The sequence below is a fragment of the Sinocyclocheilus rhinocerous genome, unplaced genomic scaffold, assembly GCF_001515625.1.
Source record: "Sinocyclocheilus rhinocerous isolate Xijiao unplaced genomic scaffold, SAMN03320098_v1.1 scaffold1238, whole genome shotgun sequence".
NCBI classification, from domain to species: Eukaryota; Metazoa; Chordata; class Actinopteri; order Cypriniformes; family Cyprinidae; genus Sinocyclocheilus; species Sinocyclocheilus rhinocerous.
This window is the reverse complement of record NW_015662954.1, coordinates 1,440,148-1,452,920: the sequence shown is the minus strand read 5'-3', so window position 1 is coordinate 1,452,920 and position 12,773 is coordinate 1,440,148. Positions and strand designations below refer to the sequence as shown.

Here is a 12,773-nt window from a genome sequence, read left to right as displayed (position 1 = left end):
TGGAGCAGACTGTGGTTGCGAAGGACAAAACATAGACAATAACATCACAACTGAACAGTACAGTTCAAAAGGTTGAAATATATTAAATGTTCTATTTTATGACAAGTTGTGAAAAGAAAACATGTTAATGTGACAGTAAGAACACATGGGTATAAAGCACCTTTTCAGAGCGTTACAGGAAGTCTGTTATGCTAAAAGTTGATCTGAGTACTTAATCTATTTGCATTTGCCTGACTTTTTGTCTATCTGTGATGTTGTATGTTCCTCTATTTTGCATTATTGGTCTTTACAGTGCATATTGGCAGGGTAATATGTGAGAATCTTGCTGTTACACCATTCCAATTACAAGAAATTAATTAGCGATTTTTAAATTTTTTAAAGTCACAATTTTTTTCTGTACTTAAATGGCTTTCATACTGATACTGTAGCTGCCAAGTTCGTTGTAGTTGCTTTTGAAAAATGACCAGTCACCAACTGTGATGTCCAGCCCAGTCTCGTGAAAAAAAAAGCACATGGTGGCAGTTTTTCAAAATGATATTGCGTTGGTTTTTACGTGTATCACTGCAGTTCCCAAGTGAAATGGCGCGTTTAGTTTTCACTGGACCAAACGAACGTGACGCAATTCACTGGTTCCTACAGTACGGTTAATAAGTCTAGATGGTATACAGATTCATCTACTGGGCATGCGCACATCAATACAGCATAATTTTTGTCACAATGTACAACAATAATTACTGTTTTTGCATTATTGTAAGGGGTAGGTTTAGGGTTGGGGTAGGTGTAGATGTTAATAAAACACAATCTAATACAGGTGCATCTCAATAATGTCGCAACAATTCACTAAAAAAATTTTTTTTATTGGTTTTATGAAGTATTCTAATTTGTTGAGATTGGTGGGTTTTTGTTAAATGTGAGCCAAAATCATCACAATTAAAAGAACCAAAGACTTAAATTACTTCAGTCTGTGTGCATTGAATTTATTTAATACACGAGTTTCACAATTTGAGTTGAATTACTGAAATAAATGAACTTTTCCACGACATTCTAATTTATTGAAATGCACCTGTAGGTATAAAATGAAATGTATTGTTAGCTTCCGGTTTTAGTGGTATCCCTTCTAGCCACAACCGGTTTCTACAGACATATCGCGGCAAGTCGGAAATTAAATGTAAGGTAAGTGGCGCTAAAAGTTTAATTCTCTATTGACTGTGAAATGAAGAAAACATCTCCCCTACACTAAACCCTTCCAGCAGTGTGAGCAAAAAGCAAGTGTGTGATTAAAACTACATCAAAACAACCATGACGTTTTAACTTGTTTCTATAGTACACTTTGAGGTCATCTGTTGAGTGTCGTGTTTCACATATTTGAACACATTGCCGTTTATAAGATTTTTTTCATGTCTTATGCTCACCAAGGCTGAATTTATTTGATCAAAAATACTGTAAAACAGTAATATTGACAACCATTACAGTTTAAAGGAACTGTTTTCTCTATTTTAGTATATTTTAAAATGTAATTTATTTTTTTGCTGAATTCAAAGCTGAATTTTCACCAGCCATTAGTCTTCCGTGTCACATGATCCTTCAGAAATAATTTTAATATGCAGATTTTATGCTTCAAAAACATTTATCATTATAATAAATGTTTAAAACAGCTGCTTAATATTTTTGTAGAAACTATGATACATTTTTTTTTTCAGGATTCTTTGATTTAACAATATTTAAAAGAACAGGATTAATTTAAAATGGAAATCTTTTCTTATAAATGTCTTCACTGTCACCTTTGACCAATTTGACCATGTGTCCTTGCCGAATGAAAGTATTCATTTATTTTAAAATAAAGTTAAAAAATACTAATGCCAAACTTTTGAATGGTAGAGCTGGTTATGTGATGCAAACATTAAAATGTTAGCTTATAAGTCATACAGTGTGGTAAAAGTTGTTTTGAGAGTTTCTTTGTCTTAAGATGAGAAGACCACAATCTTTTATAATGGACAAAATGCCTTATAATCATAATTTGTCTGAAAAGGAATAAATGAGTGTCGCCGTTTTACTGCCACTAGTGTTCATTTCAGTTGGAAACTGCAGGGAATTGTATGTACAGTATGTTTTTTTACAATGAGACTAGGTTGGTGATGTCAGTCAGAAATCTGCCATAATAGGATAACAGATAGATGCAGTAAATGCCTAGTTAACTCAACAATAACATTAATACGTAACCTGTATATACATCATATTAACACCCTTGCTTTAAACTGAACTGGGTCTTAAGCTGAGCCAGAGTAATAAGTTAATGTACTGTACAGTACTCAGGGGAAAAAAACAAAACCAGAACTTAATAACATTTAACAAGTCCCCATCAAATGCAGATGGTATAGCATTGCTCATGAGGAAGAGTCCAGCTATGTGGCCAGCATAGGGAGGAAATGAGTAGATGGGTGTCTCCGTCTAGCTTTGTGGCCTCTGCGGGGTTTCCCTCGGCCGTTCAGTGACACAAACATCTGCCTCCCCCTGTGCTTCCAGCGCAACGAGGCGTAGGTGTTATAGCCATTCTCTTCGATGCGCTCTTTGAACTTGCAGCTGGGGCTGTATCTGACCTGCAACGAATCAAATGAAGAGTGCAGCTTGAGTCACTACTCGAACTGTGTTGTTGGCAACATCAAAAACGTTTACAGTAGTTTTGTACATGCAGTGTTATTTTTTACATACTTGTCTTTTGACAGAAATATTCTTTCATTTTAGTCAGTATTTCATTGTCAAATACATTCATTTAAATTCAGTTTTCATCTAGATAACTAAAATGGCATCAGAAGTAATTGATGAAAGTAACATTTTAGTTGACATGCAGGGTTGGGGAGTACCGGAATACATCTAACGGCGTTACGTAATCAGGATACAAAAATCTAGTAACTGTAATCCGTTACAGTTACATCAAAAAACTACGTATTCAGATTACAGTTACATTTTGTAAAAAGTGGGAATACTATCAGGATTACATTTGTTTCATTTAAAATTAAATAAATGAGTATTTTGACATAACGCTGCATAGTTTCTGGTTCTGTTGACACGTGTTGACTCACGTGAGCCGCCTGATGGTGTGTGCGCAAATAACACCCGTCTACAATTATTCTCCTCAAACGCGGGATGACTGAGACGCTGCTACAGTAAATTAATTACGATGCTTCCTGCTGTGAGAAAAACGTTTTCATGTCTGGAATTTCACAGTTATTTTGTTTTCAAAGAGGATAAAGGAAATAACATAGTTGTACAGCGTAAGCTATGCATGAAGACTCTTGCTTTAACAAAAGCTACTCAACCAACTTGAACATTTGCAGGTACGAGTCCGACTAGCATGGAAATCATCATGTTAGCTAAAATTTTGTGTTTGTTAGTGATTTAAAATTCCATGGTGTGCATGACTGCAATTGTAAGTTTTCTAGTGGAAAATGAGCCTGAAAATTTAGAAATTAACACAAGAGTCCACACACCCCGGATCAGTCAATGAAATAAAGAAAGATAGTATTTCACATGCATTTCGACATGTAAGCTTATTTTAAAATAGACTAATATGTACATGGTGTAAATTTTTTAATGTTGTGTAAAAACTATATTTATTTTTTCTTGTACGTTAAAGAAATAAAAAAATAATAATAAAATATATATGTATATAAATATATATGTATTTCTCTGGCCAAAATATACTTTGGATATATGCTAAATACATGTTGTAAACAGTGCAACTTAATGGAAATATATCAAATATATCAAAGTGAAAATATAGTACATCTACACCTTCAAATGACAAAAATATTGCCAAATGTACCTCAAATGGCAAGAAAACACATTCCCAATCTTAAATGCATTTTGCTTTTGCCAAAAAATATAATAGTGTTTAGATTGAAATGTATTTTTTAAAAATTACTTAAGTTTATTCAAATATATTTTAAAATCTAAGGGTAAGCTGCGAAGTTTATTTCCAAAAGACAAATGTCTGGCTACACAAGATGACACAGAAATTTACTTTTTTTTTAAACAGCAGATTTTGAGCTTTAAGCCCCCAATAGTCAGATTAGATGTCAACTATTTTGCTTTTACAGAGGCCATTTTCTTAAATAATTACATATGGATCACTAAGTCCAAATATGTGATTTTCCTTTTATTGGTTAGCATATTAAACCATACAATCTTACCAAGCACACTGAACCATGTGGTGAAAAACAGCATCAGAAATCTGGGAGTGAGTTATGTTCCAAACATCCTATTGTGTACCCATTACGCATTTGTATTTATCTCAACCAGCCTGTCATAGTAAATCAACCGTCACCGTCTCGCATGGGCTCAAAAAGCTGCCTGACGAAGCCAAGAGAGCTCTGCCACTCTGCCACAGCTGGATAAAGCTATTAACTTGAAAAAGGGACAAAAAGGATGATGACAATAACACTTAAGAGTCCTGGTCAAGGCAGCTTTAGCCTACAGTCCGATAAGATCACTGTGGAATGAGTGAATGCGACTAATAATCATTCAAAAGGGTAAGAAAAGAAGGGTGCTTAGGCCTCGAGTGATTCCCAAGGTTTGTCATGTTTACTCTGGGGATCGGAGGATAGATATAGCCATCTGTAAGCTATCTTATCATGGCTGGGTGACAGATTGCCAGGGTGAGATTTCTCAGAGAGCAGTTAAAGTGCACCATGCAATGGGGCTTCTTCATTAAACAAGCCACAAACAACTGTCTGGTGGCACGCACTAACTTCACAAAAACATTAAGTGTCCAAAGATTTGGGACGTTCCGGTAAAAGACCAAACGTTAGTTCCAGGATATTTATTGGATAACCCAGATTTACACATTTTTGTTTCTTTAATTTGCAAAATGTTAATACTATAAGATGCTGAAACATTGTGATGTACCTACCGATCCGAAGAGCGTTCCCTTTTTGGACATAGCTAAGTACAAGCCGGTGCTGACAGATTTGATGGCGACAACTCCCACACTGACAGATCGGATTTCCATCAGACCTGAGGAGGGGAAAAAAGGAACAGAAGTCTGGTTTAGAAAGGGCGAGTTTCTCCATCAAAAGCCACTCTATCATTGCTGATTAGAAAACCAGGCATCCATATGCTCAAGGGATGTGTTTTTTTTTTCTCCCAGGACAAGAAAAAACAGGACACTACAATAGGCCAGTTTGAATGATGCTCTTTGTGAATCCACCAAGAACAACCTAGATTTCCAGACATGGTTTTCTTTGGAACTCATGTGGCACTTATGGCATAATGAACGACAACATAATGAAGTGTAGAAAACGACAATATGCTGCATTGATATTATGGACAATGTTGGGGATAAAACTTTAAAGTTACGAATATGAAGTTGCAAGTAATGCATTACTTAAAGGGATAGTTCACCCAAAAATGAAAATTCTGTCATTTATTACTCCCTCATGTTGTTCCAAACCTGTAAGACCTTCGTTCATCTTCAGAACACAAATTAAGATATTTCTGATGAAATCCGAGAGCTTTTTTGCACAAAGAAAACAAAAATAATTTTATTCAACAATTTCTTCTCTTTCGTGTGAATCGATGCATGTTCACGAGAGTAGCACGACACATGCGTGTGGTGCTGTTGACGCAGGAGCTGGCGTTCTAACGTAGAAGACACATGCGCAGCGCCTTGTTTACAACCAGAGGAAAGCACACGCATGCATCGTGGTACTCTCATGTACAAGCGTTGAAGACTGACAAGGAAGAGAAGAAACTGTTGAATAAATTTTTTTTTTTTTTGTAAATTTCATTGCGCTCAAAAAGTATTCTCATTTTATAAAATTACAGTTGAACCACTGATGTCACATGGACTATTTTAACAATGTCCTTACTACCCTTCTGGGCCTTGAACGTGGTAGTTCTGTTACTGTCTATGCAGGGTCAGAAAGTTCTCGGATTTCATCAAAAAATATCTTAATTTGAATTCTGAAGATGAATGTCTTACGGGTTTGGAACAACGTAAAGGTGAGTAATTAATGACAGAATTTTCATTTTTGGTTGAACTATCCCTTTAATATGTTTACATCATATTATTTTATTTACTGAAAAATTGATTCTAAGTGTACTTGCTAAAATAAAAATTTGGCTTTGTCATTTTCATGCTGATCAATGCGTGAAACAATGGCGACCTTGTTTCAACCCAATCTCTTGAGAAAACAGCTATTTTACAAGTGTGGAATTTCGTACACATTCACACATTCGTACGATGTAATTCATGAGATTTGTATGAAAAAATTAGTATTAAACTTTACCCCTAAACCCTAACCACAAAACTTACCCCTCAGTTGAGCGTATGTCAATGAATTTGCGCATATTTGTACGAATTGGAAAAAAAATTAAAATGGTCACAAATTTTTGTGAAACTGTGTTGCCTACAGGAAAAAATCTTGCGATTTTAAGTTTTTTTTCCATTCCTCTCCTCTGCCTTGCATGTTTTGGCCCCTAAGTCAGCTAACAATGAGGAAATGTGTTACTTACCATATAAATATCAATTTAATGTAATGTAATGTTTGTTTTTATAATGCAATATTTATGAAAAGTAACGTTTCCCAACACTTAATTAAGTCAGGAGAGTTCCATGTTCCGGAATATACCAAGAACGAATCAATGAAATCAATAGTCAAAAATGCATTTCACCTATTCGACTCTACTGTATCTAAAGCATTTATTTATTTTTTCCTAATGATCTGGCAGTTTGGTTTCAGATTGATTATGTTTGGATGTCCATCATGCTCGGTTCTTCTATTGCTTTTTTTTTTGCTCTAAAATGGAGGCTGGACCATTGTCATGACAATAGAGCAGATTGTTTAGGAGATGACCTGAGATTGTCCTGTGAAAACAAAATTGATTGCTTTTTGAGAGCATTCCTCTCCATTATATCACATACTTCATATTGTCTGATGTTATCTGTTGAGAGCATCCATGAGTGTTTAAGGCTCATAAAAAACATCTTAAAAGGAAAAAAAGACAAAACGCTGCAAACCATTTGGTGTCAGCTGGGTGCCTCTCTATAATACTGCAAGGGGAAACAGTGCAGACAAATCAGCTGTTGGCTTTGGACAAGGACTGTAAACACTGTAACACATCGAGGTGCTGAATGAGATGTTGACCTAGCGCCAGTTGGGAAATGAACACGAAAAAAGCATAGGAAGGCAGATCTGTTGAACACATGTGTTGCAGGTGGCAGACCGAAGAACTTGGGTTTGGATTTGAAGCTTTTCAGCTGTGACTGAGTAAACCCTCGCTGTCAGGTTTGAGCAGGTGTAGCTATTTCTCAACAGCCATTTCTTCCAGTTTAAACTCATAGACTAATTATCGTCTGCAACTTTGTGACACTTCCTGGGATGAATGTACTTGTTGAATGACACATGTTTTATTATGATAAAAAATACTGTGTTCTATCAGAAAGACTTGGAAAACAGAATAGAAAATGTAGCGATAGAATAACATCTTTAGGTGTAAGCTATTTCTGATGGGTTTGGAAATTAAATCACTGTAACCGATAAAACAGAAGATACTGCAGCAATTTAATGTCACTATATAACAAACTTCTATCATTCATTATTGTTCATATGTATTTTGTGGTTAACTCTAAAAGCAAAAAGCAAACAACAGTCCTCCAATGCTTGCCATCTTATTCCTGAAATACAATTTTTTGTCATTTTATTTATTTATTTAAATGCTTTTTATAATATATTTATTATTCTTTTGGCTTTTTAAGGTTTTTTTTTTATGTTAATTTTTAAAACTGTATTTACATTTACATTACATGTATGCATTTGGCAGATGCATTTATCCAAATCAACTAACAATGTATTCAATAAATATTTTTTTAAAAGCATCTGTTAAATGCACAAATGTAATTTAAATGTATTGCAACCTAGAAAATGCAGTAGAAGTAACAAAAAAGACTAAAATAATATATTAAAATGTAAAAATTAATATAAAGGAAACAATAATAGGGCAACAGCTGACAGGCAACAGAAAGTGAAATATTTTTCTTGTAACAGTACATACATAAATTAAGTAATGTCTTTCTTCATAAACTTAAATGGATAACGTAGCCCTTCATCATGAAGACGCGCTGATAGATCGCTCAGGTATACAGCTGCGACCTCATTCTATAATATCTGTCCTTTGAAGGCCAATATGTTATTTACTTGCTGTGTTTACAACATGGTAGCTTTGGTGACGGACACGTGCAAACAACTCAGAAGACATCCAGCCAGTCTCCCAGATGATTGGAGCTCACATTGAGTTTATGAGGAACGGTCCAGTCAAATGAAAAGCACCGGTGTCTGAAGTAAGTGTTGTTACTTCTAATTTTCATTATTAGCTGCTCAAAGGTGTGAGTCAAATCCAATTCAGCTGTGAAAGTCAGGAAGACCTCCTGAATAAAGAACTGGTTCCCTTTCATGGGAACTTCGAACTGCGTCCTCTAGGGGTTTTTCTATGTATGCTTCAGACACGGGTCACGACGAGGCGTTCCCCATAGCGACCCCTAGAGGACGCAGTGTCTCGTTCCCTACTCAGGGAACCATGGTTACATAAGTAACCTGAGACGTTTTAGTGCTTTATTTAATGGGCTAAAACCTTATCTTTCTAAAAAAGAAAAAGAAAAAAATCCCATTCTACCATCATTTGTCATCTAATTTTCATATAAATTATACATTCTTTACCATTATTTGAACTCAGTTGAACCACAGTTGAGAAAATCCGAAGGTTAGTTGGTGCGGATTTATCTAGGTGAAATTATTCAAGTTCTTAACGCATGACCACACACCTATAAAGGCCAGTTGGACCTTTATTAATCTTTATTCCCTTTTGAAAATGTCCTCTATTGTGTCTTAAGCTCATGGTCTCTGGAGTGCTCAAAGAATTACATTTTTCATGAAAAAAATTTCCAACACAACCTAAAACTTTGAAGAGAGTAAAATTACTTTGCAGTGCAACCATTTTAGCCCAAATCCCAGCAGAATGGCTCATGAGATGGTTCTTTGTAGTGATTCAACACATGCAGCTACATGGACCTACAGTACAGTGGAGTAATGTGAATGGATACACCATTTAGAATATACACCATTATGCTTTTTGTTGGTAGTATTTTTTTTTTTTTTATATTAACCCTCCTGTTGTGTTCCAGTCATTTTAACAATTAGAAGATTTTTTTTTCCCCAAAAGGCTAGTTTATGTTATCACATTGGACTAAAACGTTGCTCACACAAGGCATGTGAAAACCTGTGGGGAGAAAAGGATAATTTTTGTCTCCACCATGTTACATTTTAGGTGTTCCCAGTCAAACAAAAAATGTATTGTAAATCTCTCATTATGCTATTATATTCTTAAATATTGTATTCATTTTTCTAAAAATTAACTTGTTTTTATTCAGTTAGCACAAGTTTTGTATTTCTTTTTAGAACTGACTGATTGTTTTTCCACTCAAAAACTGAGCTCATTTTTGACCAGAAACACCAAATTAAGGGATTTTCAACACAGAACAAGAGTTAATGAATGAATTATTAGGGAGTAACCAATGAGTTTAGTAGGTGAAAATAATATCCGAGAAACTGCATCGTGTTTTCATCACACCTTCGGCAAACTCTCTTGACCTTTGACATGTTTTGACCAGAGCTGGCAATAAGCTGCTTGAACCATTACAAGCAAAATCCTCATTTCTACAGACTTAGTCAAGTGTAGACTACCCATTCTTCCCATCTCACATGTAACTTCTGAAAGCCTTTTTACATTCCTCTTTTTACTCTTTCACTTTTGCCTTAATCTCCCACCCTTTACTTTCTGGAAGTGAGCCCATCTTCAGATCATTCAGTCCTGTTTGACGTTGAAAGCAAATCATTTAAGAAAAAAGCAGGAAGGAGCTCTCAAAGTGATTCCTTTGTCAGAATTATCGTCGGGTGAGGGGAGCAGAAGGAGGAGTTGGTGGAGAACGCGGGATGTAGATGCTGGTAATAAGGAAAGTCAGGGCGGAGGTCAGGAGGTTCCTAAAATGATGTTTCCTTCAACTGGCCCTTTGCTCCCAATAGGCCTTTGTTACCTACCTGAGATTTGGAAGCTGACAAGGTCTCATTAATGACCCGGCTTTTGTCACACAGAGCAAAGTTCCACCCACATCAATTAAAAGAGAAGGAGGGGGTCGACAGGGTGAAAGATGGAGCTAAGTTTCTCCGGCGAACCCCCTCCCTTACGTGCTTTTTAAAGAGGGTCTTTAATTTCCCAGGTTGCCCCCTCCAGCAGCCCTCTCTGGCCTGTCGCCCTTTCGGGTGAAAGCCTGGGAATCTCTTGTGTCCAACTGGGTGCTTGTAGTTGATTGACGTACCTTTTCAATTTTTTCACAGTTTGCTTTCTTCCTTTAGAGGGTCCTGATGTTGTTTTTTCTCCTTTTCTTTCCTAACCCTTTTCAGATCACAACCTTTTCATGCTGGGTCCTTATTGCTGTGCCTAATGGCCGTGACCAGCACCTTTGATCAGATCAGCCTCCTCCTAGGTGCTCTTGAGCCGAATGAACTCGAGGCCTATGTGTGTGGGATGAGCGTTCAGGCCATGAGCCCACCCCAGTTACCGCTGCTTTAAACAGCTTGAGTTTTTTTGAGAAACCTCTCTGCCCTAGTTTTGGACCGTGTTACACTCAAAATCATATTTTCACCGAACGCTGGTGCCCTGGGGAAAAAGGTTATAATCTGATGGTCAGTCTTGGGGAAGTTACTTTTAAACGTAATGCATTACAATACTGTGTTACTCCATACAAAAGTAACTAATTGTGTTACTTAGTTACTTTTTATGAAGAGTAATGCATTACACGTTACTTTTGCACCTGAGCTGGAATGCTTATTTAGCCTATTTTTAATAACAAAAAGCCCAAAAGTGATATTTTTGGCAACTGTAATAGTCCTTTCACACCAAAAGTGAAACTAATAAGCCTCAGACTGAAGAAAGTGCCTCTGCCTTTGCACCTCATTCCCAATTTCTCTCAACACGGGACAGGAGAGCTGTCAGTGAATAAATGAGAAAACAAAGTAACTTGCATTTCTTATTTGAAAAAGTTACTCAAGTAAAAGTAAACTTGTAAATTTAAAAGTAATGCATTACTTTACTAGTTACTTGAAAAAGTAATCTGATTACATAACTATAATAAAAAAAATAAAATAAAATGAAATTCCACAAATGGTGGCAGATGTATAGAATTATTTATAAATGATTATATATGCTACCGCTCAAAAGTTTGGTGTCATTTTTTTTTAAATAAGTCCGTTATGCAATACTGTATTTATTTGATCAAAATACAGTAAAAACAGGAAAATTGTAAAATATTATTAGGATTTCAAATAGCTGTTCTCTATTTTAATATATATTTTAAAAATATTTATTTAGTATTTATTTAATATTTAGTTTATTCTTGTGATGGAAAATCCCAACTTTCAGCAGTTTTACATGATCCTTCAGAAATCATTCTAATATGCTGATTTGGTGCTCAAAAATTAATTTGTATTTTTTTATTATCAATGCTGAAAACAGTTGTGCTGCTTAATATTTTACTGGAAACAATTATACATTTTTATCAGGATTCTTTGATGAAAAAAAAGTTCAAAAGAACAACATTTATTTAAACAGAATTTTTTTTTTTTTTTTAAATATACAATTTCATAATTGTTTAATATTTTTTATTCTCTATATGATCTGGGGCCCTCTTTGGATGTAAGTCTAAGAATGTTTATGGGTGTTCTGTTGGGCTCAGGTAATTTCATAATGGATTTAATCCGAAAATGAATGTTTATGGCATAAAATTTTACAACTCCTGGCATGACTGAGATGCAGCTCCACATTGACCATAGGTGTGGTCAAACGACTTCACTTGTATGCATGAATGGCTTGTGCTGGGTCGTTAAATTTATGAGCTAATTAACAGCTGAATGATCCTGAAAATATTCCAGAGAGCAGCTGAGGAGCTCCAGCATGAGTTTCTGCATGCATCATAACTATATGAAGTCTCCAAAAACTACAAGCTATGACACACATCTTCTCTACACACATAAACCTTTTCTAAATTCTAAAACTTTCCACCTACACACTGCACATATACACTACATATAATGTTGGATTGTGAAAATGACCCTGTAACCTCAGTGGTTCTGTCCTAGTATACTAATATAGCTTGTCTATGCTCCAGTATTTAGTGCAACTTTCCACCTTGGCTTCGTATTACTGTATATTATTCAAATTATGTAAGTCTGTCTAGGCATGTCAGCCTATAGTAATGATTCTCATGTCTTATTTAGATCCCATGACACCCTACACAGTCATAAACGTAACTTATGGTTGTTATTGATGTAATAAATGTGTACAGCTGAGCTGTTTATTATACCAGTTTCCAATGCTCCGTCTAAGCTGAATGTGTAGAAAAAAAGCTAGACATTTCGGCACTAAACTGAGTCCATCTGCATGTCAATTGATTTTAAGTATTAAACTGAATGTTACACAGTGCTGATTAATGCACAAGCACTTTTAAGTTCAACCAAACTAGTTATTTTGAGACACATATGGCCCCTTGGTTGTACTTAGCTATATGTAATATATATGGTGGCACCTAAAATATATGGCTTGGGCGTTTTAGTCACACTTAAAAATTTATGAATGTCCTGTTATTAGTTACAGAAAATCAAAATAGTTTGAAATGTCTTGCCTGGAGTGTATAAAATTAAAATAAAATAATGTTTTCTTTTTTT

The 12,773-nt window shown here is 35.4% G+C and overlaps 1 protein-coding gene across 1 annotated transcript in view; it reads right to left on the bottom strand.

Moving 5' to 3' along the window:
- Positions 1-1,937: 1,937 nt before the first annotated feature.
- Positions 1,938-12,773, bottom strand: part of LOC107728567 (fibroblast growth factor 22-like) — a 26,831-nt gene continuing 15,995 nt past the window's right edge. Inside the window, exons 2-3 of the mRNA XM_016538780.1 lie at positions 4,910-5,013; positions 1,938-2,597 (exon numbers count right to left, since the gene is read on the bottom strand). Of these exons, the coding sequence (XP_016394266.1) occupies positions 2,403-2,597; positions 4,910-5,013 (299 nt within the window). The 3' untranslated portion in view covers positions 1,938-2,402. The remainder of the gene's footprint in view (positions 2,598-4,909; positions 5,014-12,773) is intronic.